Source organism: Protopterus annectens, chromosome 9.part0 (genome assembly GCF_019279795.1).
Source record: "Protopterus annectens isolate FY-2018-M chromosome 9.part0, PAN1.0, whole genome shotgun sequence".
Taxonomy (NCBI): Eukaryota; Metazoa; Chordata; order Ceratodontiformes; family Protopteridae; genus Protopterus; species Protopterus annectens.
Genome location: NC_056743.1, coordinates 570,500,880 through 570,515,356, shown reverse-complemented (window position 1 = coordinate 570,515,356; position 14,477 = coordinate 570,500,880). Strand labels below are relative to the sequence as shown.

At 41.1% G+C, this 14,477-nt stretch overlaps 1 protein-coding gene across 3 annotated transcripts in view; it reads right to left on the bottom strand.

Moving 5' to 3' along the window:
* Positions 1 to 14,477, bottom strand: part of SLC23A2 (solute carrier family 23 member 2) — a 1,130,684-nt gene that overhangs the window by 617,276 nt on the left and 498,931 nt on the right. For all 3 annotated transcript variants that reach the window (XM_044083095.1, XM_044083098.1, XM_044083097.1), the window contains exon 4: positions 3,109 to 3,225. In XM_044083095.1, the coding sequence (XP_043939030.1) occupies positions 3,109 to 3,225 (117 nt within the window). The remainder of the gene's footprint in view (positions 1 to 3,108; positions 3,226 to 14,477) is intronic.

Here is a 14,477-nt window from a genome sequence, read left to right as displayed (position 1 = left end):
TTTTGGGCCAAACAGGGAAGAAGCTTCCACTGGAGCATTAAAAAAGGAAGACTTAAAAGGGTCCGCAAAGTTGCCAAGTTGCAAAGGCGCATCCAGGTGTGACGTCTCATGATGCCTGAACCCACAGCTCCAGCCGCTCCTTCAGTAGTGTGAGAGATTAACCACATGGACAAATCGGATATAGATTCCAGGGTCGCAAGCTGAGAGACAACTTTGTCCCGTACCTCATCAGAAACTGCTCTTGCTAGGGTTCCAGAGAGTTCCGAGATTAGGTCTATCTGAAGCCTAGTAAAGTTTGCCAAGTAATTCAAGGACTGAATGGCAAAGGTCGATGAGGCAAACACTCACTTCCCTAACCTGTCCACTGCCCGAGACTCCCTTTTTGGGAGGTAGACATTCTGGCTCTCCCCTGAGAGCTCTTTCCAAGTGGCCACCGCCACCACCATAGCATCTACTGGTAGGCCTTTTGACCAGTGTGGACTTACTTCAGGTGGGGACAAAACTTTGCCTGGTCTCCAGGGAATTGGTTCAATAGTATCAGGACTCTTCCATGCACGCTGCACGACAAGTTGGACTAGTTCGTTTGCAGGCAGGGTCACCCAAGAAGTAGAGGATCGAGCACAAAAAGCCTGCAAGAATAGACTCCTCAGAGGAAGGGTTGGTGGGCTTCCAGTCTCCTTGGTGCTTTAAAATTTCGAGTATGTCTCCAAAAGAGACATCCTCAGGAGGCGACCGTAGGGACCCCGCCCCTTCATCGTAGTCTGTATCTTTGGTGAGGGACTCTTCGGGGGAGTCCACATGCTTCCTCTTGCATGATCTCTTATGTGGTACCTCTTCAGCGGGGGCTTCTGAAGAGGACTCCGAAGACAGAGCACCCTGCATTAGGGTATCTTGAGGCTTTTGTGCTCGATGTCCTGATATTTTGGCCTGTGTCAGCTACGTTTCAGAGGGAGGACATATCTGGTAGTCCGACCCAGATGGTTTACCTACAGAGGCAAGGAGCCTCTCCATTGTTTGGAAAGTTGGCCTGCCTGTTGAGGGATGGGAGCCCGCAACAGAGGAGGAAAACTTAAGAATTGGAGTCACACCCCGTTCCAACAGGCCCACTCACAAGGAAGGAGCCCCAAGATAACTTGGTACTGCCAAGACTCCCAGAACCATACCAGACGGTGCCATAGAAAAAAACGGCGCTGTACTAGGGGTCATGGTGCCAGCAGTCCAGTCATGATCCTGAGAATGGCTCGGCTCAGAGTGAGCCGAAGACCAAAGGGTCGGCTCTGGAACCATGGTGAGGTCCACCAGTGGAACCGAAGTGGGAAATGAAATAGGCATCAGTGCAGAGTGCTTCGATACATGCAAGGATGTCAAAGGAGGAGAATTTGCATGAGTCTGTGGAGAAAAACTCCCAACTCCGGTTGGGAGGGGAGTTCTGGAAGGTGTTGAAATCCCTCTGGCTGTCAGCAGCTGTTCCACAAGATGACACCACATCCAGATCTGAGAGGCTCCTGGAAGGTCCCCCCGACGGAGAATTGGGCTGTTCCAAAAAAAGAGCTATATCATTGCCCTAACAATAGATCTGCCATGGGACATTATCGGGTCTGAGGAGCAGACTCTCCTATCGGCACCGTGGTTTCAAGACCAGTAACATGTATAGGGTGGAGGGAAGTGCCTGGTGCTGGACTTACTATTGTTGGTGCCGAATAGGATGAAGATGAAGTACTAGCTGAAGGCATAGTCGGTGAAGTTGCTACTATCAGTGCCGTGGCTGGTGCCGGTGCCAGTGTTACTGAAGATGGCACTGAAGTGGATACATGTGGCTTCGGAACAGAGGACGGCACCGTGGAGGGTGGTTGAGACCCCAGAGCCGAAGTCGTTGGTGCCAATTTAGGAATTTTTGGCTTGGGTTCAGATTTTCCATCACCAAAAAGAGGTGAAGAAGGAACAGAATGACTTCTTTTTTGTGTTCTTTCTTTGGAGGGGGTGAGACCTCCAACCCAGAAATAGCCTCTGAAAAAGGTGTTTTTAATAGGCCTTTAAGAATCAATTTGCTTTTCCTCTCATTTAGGGTATGAGAACTGAACCCTTTACAAATGTCACAAGATGGTTTAACAGAGAGATGCAGAACACCCAGACAGTAGACACAAGATACAAGAGTGTCAGAATTATGTATTTTGCGACCGCACTGGTCGCATTGCTTGAATCCTGTTGTCCTTTTCTTCTCAGACACGGCGGGAACAACTTAAGCAACTTGTTTATCTAATATCAACAAAATACAAATGCAATAGAAAGTGCAAACTCTAAAAGGAAAGACAGATAGAAAAGCATTTTTTTTTTTTTGGAAAGGCAAGGAAGAATACCAACAATGATATGTAGACTACCTCAAGAGATAAAGGGAAAGAAAAGTAGAGAGAGAGAGAGAGAGGAAAGCCTGTACCAAAGATGGCACTAAGATTACAGAGTTGGTAGGAGGTAAGAAGAAAAAAATTCACTCAATAAGGTTAAAAGTTTAGCAACTAATAAGAAAAGGGTTTACAAAAGTAAGAGAGAGAAATTCTATGGAAAAAATAGGTTTCAGAATAATCATTTTTATAGTATTTAGCCGAGAGCTGGCTTGACATGTCTTGATATGTACACGGGAAACGAGTTCTGTGTTAACAGGGAGAGGGGCACTATGGTAAAGCTTCGCTCGAGAGTTTTTTGTTGGCACGAGCTTGCTATAAGGTCGACTCAGTTCCGAGGACAGAATCGACAACCCATCAGTAAGGAATTAATAAAGATTAACAACATCAGATCTTACCTTTTAAAAAGAACTCGAACGATGAGAAACCTTGCAACAAAATAACTCAGCTTAAACAGTTACAGTCAAACTGTTTGGAACTAAAGTTAATACATAAACTAAAACTACACCACTTGAGGTAACAACTTTTAGAAATGACTAACAAAGCACTGAAGTCATAGATTAGATATCTGCAAAACACAGCCACAGTTTTGTTCACACACCACCCCGACGATCTGCATCCTTTGGTGTCTGAGAAGGATCACTGTAGCCAATGTCAGCTGTCGAGCACCGATTAAAGAACTTACAATTGCAAAGATAATTAAAATTACCTGTAACCCTAGGAATATACAAAGATACCAAGGAGGCACATCCTCTATTGAATAAATCATATCTATTCTCAGACTTTCAGAACTTTCTGTGCTGTCCATTGTTTCTGCAAGAGAGCTCTGCAAAAAAAACAAACATAATAAACAGTTAACATCCATGAAATATATCACATTCTATTGACAGTTGTAAGCTGACAAGTAAAAAACATACACTGACCCTAGCTAATACTCGACAGCTTTCCTCAGAAAATGAAAAATATATACAGTTTACAAATAATCAAATAACACACTTGTCATGTAGCTGAAATGTTGTCTAAACCATTTAAAACAGAAGTAATGTACCATGCTGTGAACTCATTCATGCATCTAAACAACAAAATATTGCCTTTTGTAGTATCATTTCTTTTATCTAGAACGTATTTTGCTACTTGCTGCCCTTAGAAACTGTAATACATGGAGCAAGCCTACACAGCAGTTGTCATAACTATCCCTTTTTCCTCAATTATATATTCAACACTGTGCACTGTGAAACTGTGGCTGCTTAGATCAGTCATTCATAACCTATGAAGTCACCTTGTGAAACAGCTAAATGTTTTAGAAATTGGGAATATATTAACAGCAGCAGAGGAAAAGGAGAGAGAGAGAGGTCAGCCATCACGCTAAGAAAGTACAGTTGTGCACACTTACCATAAATGTTGATGTTCGAGAGTATTCACTGTTGCAGTCATTACACTTGGGTTATCTGCTTGCAGGCAGCCCTCAGTCGGCCAGATTAACAAAGTCTTGGGTCCTGCATCGATTGCTGTCCCTTCTTCTATGATGTCAGGTTGTCAGGGGTATAAAACATGCAACCGACACCATTACATCAGTTTTTCTTGCCCCAAATGTCAAGTGCCCCCCTAATGGGAAGCAATTAAATATAAAAGTACAAAGATATACCTCCAACAAAAAAGCAAACACACCAAAAAGGCTTTTAAGCATAGTAAAGGAAAGTAGAGGTATAGCCAAAGGAAGTTAGGGGGCTGGAGGAAGAGTAAAGTACAGTTTTGTACCTACCATAAATGTAGATGTTCGAGTGTATACCCTGCTGCAGTCATCACACTTGGGTTATCCTGCCGTCAGGCGGTCCCGCAGTCGGCCCGAATTCCAAAGTCATATATATATATATATATATATATATATACACACACATACATATATATATATATATATATATATATATATATATATATATATATATATCTACATATAGCTATATGGAAAAATAAAACAAAACCCTTAGGCACAAGCAAATACACCACAGAGGTAAAATAGAATAGAGTGGTAGAGATAAGTTCAGCTAGTTCAGAGGGGATGGAGGAAGGGTAACCTGGACTGCAGCAGGGTATACACTCGAACATCTACATTTATGGTAGGTACAAAACTGTACTATGTTCATCGTGTTACCGTGCTGCAGTCATCACTATTGGGTAGAATCCCAAAGCTAAGGATGGGAGGTGGAGTCAAACAGGGTTAGAGGAGGCTAGAAGGCCCTGCAACACTGCAGTGGCAAAGCCAGCTCTAGTCTTAGAGTAAAGTGGTAAGTGGTAATGTTTGGTGAAGGTGTGTACTGAACTCCAAGTTGCAGCTTCCAGAATATCCTTGGTTGGCACCCCCCCTGAGGAAGGTTGTAGATGTAGCTGCTGCCCTGGTAGAGTGGGGCCTTATGATAGTAGGAACTGGTTTTCCATGGCGGGTGTAGCAAAAACGTATGCAATGTCCTATCCATTTGGAAATGGTCTGTTTTGAGATAGCCTTTCCTTGTGATGCTGTAGCATAGGATACAAAAAGCTGGTCAGATTTTCTGAAAACCTTAGTTTTAGCCAAGTAGTAACGTAGCTGCCTGTGAATGTCCAAGGAATACAGGAGTCTTTCTCCTTTGTTCTGTGGATTTGGAAAGAAGGTAGGTAAATGGATGGTTTGATTTAGAGCCATAATGGATACCACCTTAGGCATAAAGGAGGGGTTAGTTCGTAGAGAAACTCTGTCTTGATGAAAAATGAGGAAAGGCTCTACTGCCATTAGTGCCTGAAGCTCTGAAACTCTTCTAGCTGAAGTAATTGCTAGCAGCAGGGCAGTCTTCCATGATATAAACTTTAAGTCAGCTGAGAAAGCTGGCTCAAAAGGAGGTAGCGTGAGTTTTTCCAGAACAAAGTTGAGGTCCCAAGTAGGTGTTGGTTCTCTTCTGGGAGGCCTAATGTTTTTGGCCCCTCTGAGAAACTGCCTTAGTAGTGGATGTGAAAATAAGGGAGGATCCGTGTTGTAGTGAGCAGAAATAGCTGAGGCGTGGATTTTAATAGATGAAAAAGAAAGCCCTTTGTGTAACATCTCAGTTAAATATTGCAGAATCTGAGGTATGTCAGGCTGAAGGGTATTTTGGCCTTTAGCTTGGTTCCAGGCGCAAAACCTTTTCCATTTGTCTCAGTAGGCTTTCCTGGTGCTGGGCCTCCTGGCCTCCAGAATAACATCCATAACAGCTTGTGAGAGAGGAGTTGGCTGGTTGCTTAGGTGATTTGCCATGCAGCCAAGTTTAAGGTTTTGAGCTGGCTGTGTAGAATCTGATTGTCTTGCTGTGTGAGCAGGTGGGTAATTTGTGGTAGAATCCATGGTGGGCCCTGGGCCATATTCCTTAATAGTGGGTACCAGTGCTGGCGTGGCCAGTCTGGGGCAACGAGTATCATTCGGGGTCTCTCCATCCAGACTTTCAGTAGCACCTTTGTGAGAAGGGGTAATGGAGGAAAGGCATATACTGTTAGCTTTTTCCAATTGAATGAGAGTGCGTCCACTTTCCAAGCTTGATGGCGAAAAGTCCTTGTGCAAAATTTTGTTAGCTGATAGTTTTGAGGGCTGGCAAACAGGTCTATGTCTGGGAGCCCCCATTTTTGAGCTATCACTGCGAATACTTCTGGATCCAGTTTCCACTCGTGGGGAACCATGATGTTTCTGCTTAGGTCATCTGCAATGTGTTCTTTTTTCCTGGCAGGAATTGAGCTTGTAATTGAACTTGGTAAGCCAGAGCTGTGTTCCACAAGGTCATTGCTTGCCTGCATAGAGGGTAGGTGTGTACCCCCTTGTTTGTTTATGCACCACATTACTGTGGTGTTGTCTGTCCTTATGATAAGCTGTCCTGGATGTAAGAGGTCCTTGAAGGCTGTCAGAGCATTTTGTACAGCTAGCATTTCTTTTTGATTGATGTACAGATTCCATTGATCTGCTGTCCATATGCCTTGAACGCACCGTCCTGCCATGTGTGCCCCCCAGGCGTAGTCCGATGCATCTGTTGTCATAGTCTGCCTGGCTGGGGGTAGGGAGAAAGGCTGACCCTTGTTGAGGTGACATGCCTGTGACCACCATAAAAACTCCTGTTGAAGGCAGGGAATGAGAGGTATCATTGTTTCCAAGCTGTGGCTGTGTTGAGTCCATACGCTTTTTAGGTACCATTGTAATTTCCTCATATGCAGTTTTGCAAATGGTATTAGTAGTATGCAAGATGCCATGAAGCCCAAGGCCTGCAGAATTTTTCTTGCAGGGAGTTGGGTCTTTGTTGCCATTGTTCTGAATTACTGAGTTAATTGTAGTTGTTTGTCTGGCGTCAGATAAGCCATCTGGGCCGTTGTATTCAAGCTGGCACCCAGGAATGTCATATTTTGTGAGGGCACTACTTTTGATTTCTTTTCGTTTACTGTGTACCCTAGGCAACTTAGAAGATGTTTTACAAAAGCCAGGTGTTGTAAGAGAATGTCCTTGCTTTCTGCTTGGATGAGGCAGTCATCCAGGTATGGGTATATTTGAATTCCTCTTTGTCTGCAGTATGCAATTACTGGTGAAGGCATTTTGTGAAGACCCTGGGCGCAGTAGATAAGCCAAAGGGCAGTGCAGAGAATTGGTAATGGTTTGAACCTGCAATGAAACTGAGGTATCTTCTGCAATTTTGTCTGATAGGGACATGCAGGTATGCCTCCCTGAGTTCCAACGTTACTAGCCAAGCTTTCTTGCCCAACATGGGAAGAAGCTGCTGTAGTGTTAGCATCTTGAATTTGGGTACTTGAAAGAAGGTGCTTAAAATTGAAAGGTCCAGAATGGGTCTCCAAGCATTGTCCTTTCTGGGGACTAGAAAAAGCCTCGAGTAAAATCCTTGGCCTTGCTCCTGTGTAGGTACCAGTTGAATGGCTCATGTCCATGAGAGCTGTAATTTGTTTTTGTGCCTCTGCCCATTGATTTTGTGGCAGGTTTGGCATTCCTTTTATCCTTGGCAAGGTGTGGAAATGGAATCTGTATCCGTGTGAGATAATGTCTAGGACCCATTTGTCCTTTGTGACGATGCGCCAGTTGTCTGCAAAAAGTGCTAATTTTCCTCCCAAGGGAGCTGCCAAGAGAGTTTTGCTTGGCAGTTCGAGGTTTAAGTCATTGTGTTTGCCTTCTAGTAGTTTGGGACCTGTCTTCTCCTCCCTTCTGTGTTGCAGTGCCCCATTGGCGAAGTTTGTAAGGGATTTGTGCTTGTCCTCTGCCCATTGGGTGCCTGTATTTACCCCTCTGTGGTCTGTCAGAAGCTGGAAAGGACCAATTTTTTGTTGGCCAATTTCTGCTGATGCATGGGGGCTGTACCTGTAAGAAATCTTTGATGGTCTGCATAGATTTAGCCTTATCCTCCATTTTCTTTAAACCCCCCTCTGCTTTAACCCCAAATAAGAAATCCTGCTGTAAGGGTGCATCCAGTAACTTTGCTTTAACATGATCAGGCAGAAATTGTTCCTTTAACCAACCATGCCTACGTATAACAGACCCAGTAACAGCTGCTCTAGAGGAAGCTTCCAAGGCATCAAAACCACATTGTAAAGTATGTTTGCCCACCTGTTCAGTTGCATGCAACAGATCTTGCATTTCCTTGAATTCAGACTGTTGAGGGTGCGTGCCCATCTTTTGTTTTATTTGAGACATTAGGAATTGTTGGTATTTAAGCATGTGAAATTGACAATTTAGTGCTCTCATAGCTAGAGTAGCTAAGGTGTAAACCTTCTTCCCCCACCTATCTAGTCCTCTTGAGTCCCTTTCTGAGGGTACAGGATTTTTAGCCATAAAATCCTTAGCCCCTTTGGGACCCTGGGAGATTGTCTCTGGATCAGCAACAGGGCTTTTGTAAAGGAATTTGTGTGAGTCAGGCACTCTATAGTATCTATCTGGTTTGGCTGGAGCAGGAGGCAGAGAATCTGGATTTAGACTAGATTCTAAGAAAACATCATCCACAATGTCCAAAACTGGGGGGATAGCAAGTGTTCTGTGCTGGGGGAGGAAAAGAAACTCTCGGAGCCTTTTCTTTGAGTCGGAGTAGTCCTGACCTTGCCAGTGGAAATGTTCCCTCATGGTATGTAAGGTTTGTAAGCAACGTAACAAGGATGTCCAAGTACACCAGGAGGAACGCCAACAGTCTTCCAGCTACAATTACTGCACCAAATCACTAGGCAAAGGACGATGTAACCACGATCCAAAACCAATTTATTGAAAGAACCACAGATGACCTAGGTTTCGTTCAGTGACGAACTTCATCAGATAACCAACATCAAATAACTCATTCCTTATATATGCTTCACCCACTAATTACATCAATTAACTGTAATTGAACCAATAAAATAAAATAACCTAGTTATTCCATTTAAACACACAGTATACAATTGCATGCATATGAAATAAATAAAATTTAAATACAATAATTACTAAAAACATTCCTGTACCTTGTCAAATACAATATATAAACTGTACAAACAACTAAAAATGTACAAGCACATTACATGATGCAAATATGGTGAAAAAATGTGTTGAAAAAAATGTGTATATACATATATAATATAATATAATGAAAAACTTGATCTAATATAAATATTATAATGAAGAATGAGAAATGAGTAAAAACACATGGTAACAGCATGAACATAAAAATATATATATATACTGATTATATGATATAAAAAATATATATATATGTATAAATATATGTAATTGGTTATAAATATTTGTACAAGCCACAATAACAATTCATTAAAAATTCATTATAAATGTGTTTGCATATTTGTATGTATGTATATATATTGTGATCAAAATAATTTTCACTACAAAACTAAGTTCATATTTATAAACAAAATTGTGCATTATATTCTCACAATCTATCTGCCTTTGACCATAATGCCTTTCAAAAGTGGCTTAATGGTACAATACTCATTAAGCCCTGGAATGTTGCATGCATCTAACGCTAACTGCCATTTTAATTCACATATGTCCAAATCTAAAGGAATAACCCTGCCTTGTGCATCAACAACCACATTTTGTATAATGCAAAACTTAAATTTGTGTCCAGCATTACTCACTAAATGCCTGGCAAGAGCATTAGTTGTTTTAAGGTTTTTAATATCAGATAAATGCTCTCTTACTCTATCCCTAAAGTGTCGGGAAGTCTTACCGACATAAAATGAGTCGCAATCTTGGCACAAAGCAAGGTATACAACGTTAGATGTATAGCAATTGTAATGCCCCTTTATATTAATACTATAACTGTTGACTACAATATTTCCACCAGTGCAATAAATATGTGAACATATAGTACATTGACCACACTTAAAATTTCCTATTTGTCTACATGTAGTTATATTTTTGGAACCATCATACCTCTCAAAACTATTTTTGAATGATGCGTCTTTCTTGTACACAAACTTCACATCCCCCCTAAACAAGTGTCCTACTTTTTTATCTTTACTTACTACATCCCAATTCCTCTGAATGATATCTCTAATAATCAGAAAGCAATCATTATATACTGATATGTATAAGGGAATACCACTCATTTTATCTTCTTCACATTTAAGATTGGTATTAATCAAATTGAGACCTGTAGATGTTAATATAGCCTGATAACATCCTACTCTTCTCTTGTAAGACACCTCATTTAGTATATTAACACATAATTGTTCGGGATACCCTCTATTCTGAAACATATTGGACATAAACTTTAGTTCTTCCAGAAAATCATCATCATTGCTGACCATTCTGGCAGCCCTGACCATCTGCCCTTTGACTATTGCCTTTTTCTGATGGTCAGGGTGCCAGCTGGTGTAATGCAAATAAGCATTAGAAAAAGTTGATTTTCTATGGATGTTAGATATTACCTTACCACACTTCTTATCGTAGTTTAACCTCACATCCAAATATGTTATTTCTTCCTCACTAAGCATTAGACATTATATAAAATTATATAAAGCATTAGATCTGGTATACAATTTAATGTGTTCAAAATATTTAGTTTTAAAGATGTAACTAAATATTTTGAACACATTAAATTGTATACCAGATACCTTGACGACATATTTATTGTATGGGATGAGAAAAAGGACATGTTGGAATCGTTTATTGGATACATTAATAACACGGTGAGGTTTCTGAAGTTTACACACGAAATTAGTGAGGAAGAAATAACATATTTGGATGTGAGGTTAAACTACGATAAGAAGTGTGGTAAGGTAATATCTAACATCCATAGAAAATCAACTTTTTCTAATGCTTATTTGCATTACACCAGCTGGCACCCTGACCATCAGAAAAAGGCAATAGTCAAAGGGCAGATGGTCAGGGCTGCCAGAATGGTCAGCAATGATGATGATTTTCTGGAAGAACTAAAGTTTATGTCCAATATGTTTCAGAATAGAGGGTATCCCGAACAATTATGTGTTAATATACTAAATGAGGTGTCTTACAAGAGAAGAGTAGGATGTTATCAGGCTATATTAACATCTACAGGTCTCAATTTGATTAATACCAATCTTAAATGTGAAGAAGATAAATGAGTGGTATTCCTTATACATATCAGTATATAATGATTGCTTTCTGATTATTAGAGATATCATTCAGAGGAATTGGGATGTAGTAAGTAAAAAAAAAGTAGGACACTTGTTTAGGGGATGTGAAGTTTGTGTACAAGAAAGACGATCATTCAAAAATAGTTTTGAGAGGTATGATGGTTCCAAAAATATAACTACATGTAGACAAATAGGAAATTTTAAGTGTGGTCGATGTACTATATGTTCACATATTTATTGCACTGGTGGAAATATTGTAGTCAACAGTTATAGTATTAATATAAAGGGCATTACAATTGCTATACATCTAACGTTGTATACCTTGCTTTGTGCCAAGATTGCGACTCATTTTATGTCGGTAAGACTTCCCACACTTTAGGATAGAGTAAGAGAGCATTTATCTGATATTAAAACCTTAAAACAACTAATGCTCTTGCCAGGCATTTAGTGAGTAATGCTGGACACAAATTTAAGTTTTGCATTATACAAAATGTGGTTGTTGATGCACAAGGCAGGGTTATTCCTTTAGATTTGGACATATGTGAATTAAAATGGCAGTTAGCGTTAGATGCATGCAACATTCCAGGGCTTAATGAGTATTGTACCATTAAGCCACTTTTGAAAGGCATTATGGTCAAAGGCAGATAGATTGTGCGAATATAATGCACAATTTTGTTTATAAATATGAACTTAGTTTTGTAGTGAAAATTATTTTGATCACAATATATATACATACATACAAATATGCAAACACATTTATAATGAATTTTTAATGAATTGTTATTGTGGCTTGTACAAATATTTATAACCAATTACATATATTTATACATATATATATATTTTTTATATCATATAATCAGTATATATATATATTTTTATGTTCATGCTGTTACCATGTGTTTTTACTCATTTCTCATTCTTCATTATAATATTTATATTAGATCAAGTTTTTCATTATATTATATTATATATGTATATACACATTTTTTTCAACACATTTTTTCACCATATTTGCATCATGTAATGTGCTTGTACATTTTTAGTTGTTTGTACAGTTTATATATTGTATTTGACAAGGTACAGGAATGTTTTTAGTAATTATTGTATTTAAATTTTATTTATTTCATATGCATGCAATTGTATACTGTGTGTTTAAATGGAATAACTAGGTTATTTTATTTTATTGGTTCAATTACAGTTAATTGATGTAATTAGTGGGTGGGTGAAGCATATATAAGGAATGAGTTATTTGATGTTGGTTATCTGATGAAGTTCGTCACTGAACGAAACCTAGGTCATCTGTGGTTCTTTCAATAAATTGGTTTTGGATCGTGGTTACATCGTCCTTTGCCTAGTGATTTGGTGCAGTAATTGTAGCTGGAAGACTGTTGGCGTTCCTCCTGGTGTACTTGGACATCCTTGTTACGTTGCTTACAAGTTTGGTGTGTGTTCTGTTTTGATGGTATGTAAGGTTTCCCCAAAGGAATAATCTTCAGGGGGAGAAGCTGAGGGAATGGAGTCTTCAGCATCATAATCTTCATAAGGGGGAAAGGAATAATCCTGTTCCTCAGAGGAGCCTGAGGAAACAGACACTTGATCAGAGGAGGCATAATCCTCCTCTTGTCTTGGCCTTTTGTCGGGGGGGGGGGTTGGGAACCCCTGATCAAAGAAATCAAATCTTCAGCCATTTTAAGCATCTGTTTCTTAGGCATAGGGCCTTGACCTGGAGACTGAAGTGTAGGATTTTTTGGTTTTAGAGGAGTCTTAAGCTTAGCATAAGATTTTATGGTGAGAGAAGTCGGTCTGAAGACACCTTCAGAAACCGAAGGTGTTTCTACAGCACCGGCTTCCCCTACTGCAAAGTCGTCGGTAGGGCCTAAAGAAAATGGCTGCGTCAGCCTAGAACTCTCTGCTGGGGGATCCAAAGCAGTCTGGGGATCCAATTCAGCGGTAGCCAGGGGCTGCGTAGGAGCCTCACTGAAAACCGGAGAACTGGCGACCGGCCCAGCCGAGGCCTCGGAATCTGGCTTTGATCTAGGTTGCCTGTCTTTATCTTTGCGTTTTTTATGCACGCCAGTAGTCGGTTGCTCCGATGGCATAGTGTAATTAAATTTTATACCGAAGTAGTGGCGTGCGAAATCAAAGCGTCACTTTATAGTTCGCTTATTGAACCTAGCACAAAACTGACAACCAGTGACGTCGTGGTCTGGGCCTAGGCAAGGTATACAAAAAGAATGAGAGTCCTTACAAGGTATTTGCTTCCCACAAGAAATGCAACTGTTAACTTTTTCTGACATTGGACTGATGTAAGAAAAGGTTCCCCAACGGGGTACTTAGCTTTGAAGACTTCGGACTGAAACTCTATTCGAAAATCTCAGGTGTCGGCCGACCGGCACTTGCGAACTGCTTCTGCTTCGGGCACCGCACGGCAAGAAAGACTGAAGAAAATGGAGTCGGATGCCTCTGATATACCCCCTGGCGCTCTGACGTCAGGGAAGAAGCTACAGCAACCGACGCCGGACCAAGACATTGGAATTCGGGCCGACTGCGGGACCGCCTGACGGCAGGATAACCCAAGTGTGATGACTGCAGCAGGGTAACATGATGAACATCCAGGGCTGCAACAGTGAATACACTCAAACATCTACATTTATGGTAAGTGTACACAACTGTACTATGTTCTTCGTGTTTCACTGTTGCAGTCGTTACATTTGAGTAGATTCCCAAAGCTATGGTTGGGAGGAGGAATTTAGATAGCATTAGGGCCAGCTATAAGGCCGTGCAAGACTGCAGTGTCAAAGCTAGCTCTGGATTTAGAGAAAACTGGCAAATGATAATACTTGGTGAAAGTATGTACAGAACTCCAGGTAGCAGCTTCTAGGATGTCCCTGGTAGGGATGCCTCTGAGAAAGGCTGTAGAGGTAGATGCAGCCCTGGTGGAGTGAGGTCTGATCCCCTGGGGGATAGGTTTTCCATGGTGCTTATAGCAGAAATTAATGCAATGGCTTATCCATTTAGAAATGGTTTGCTTTGAAATAGTCTTCCCCTCTGCCCCTGCAGCAAATGCCACCAGCAGTTATTCAGATTTCCTTTGAGGTTTAGCCCTGCCCAAGTAGAATCTAAGCTGTCTGTGCACATCTAAGGAATGCAGTATCCGTTCCCCTTTATTCTGTGGATTGGGAAAGAAAGATGGCAAATGAATGGACTGATTAAGAGCCACACTGGATACCACCTTGGGCATGAAGGATGGATTGGTTCTGAGGGACACCCTGTCTGCATGAAAGATGATGAAAGGCTCCATTGCCATAAGGGCCTGTAATTCAGAAACCCTTCTAGCTGAAGTGAAGAAAGAAAGTTTAAGTCTGCAGAAGCAGCTGGCTCGAAAGGAGGTAGAATGAGTTTCTCCCAGACAAAGTTAAGGTCCCAGGCTGGGGTTGGAGCTCTCCTGTGTGGTCTCAAATTTTTGGCCCCTCTGAGGAACTGCTTGAGAAG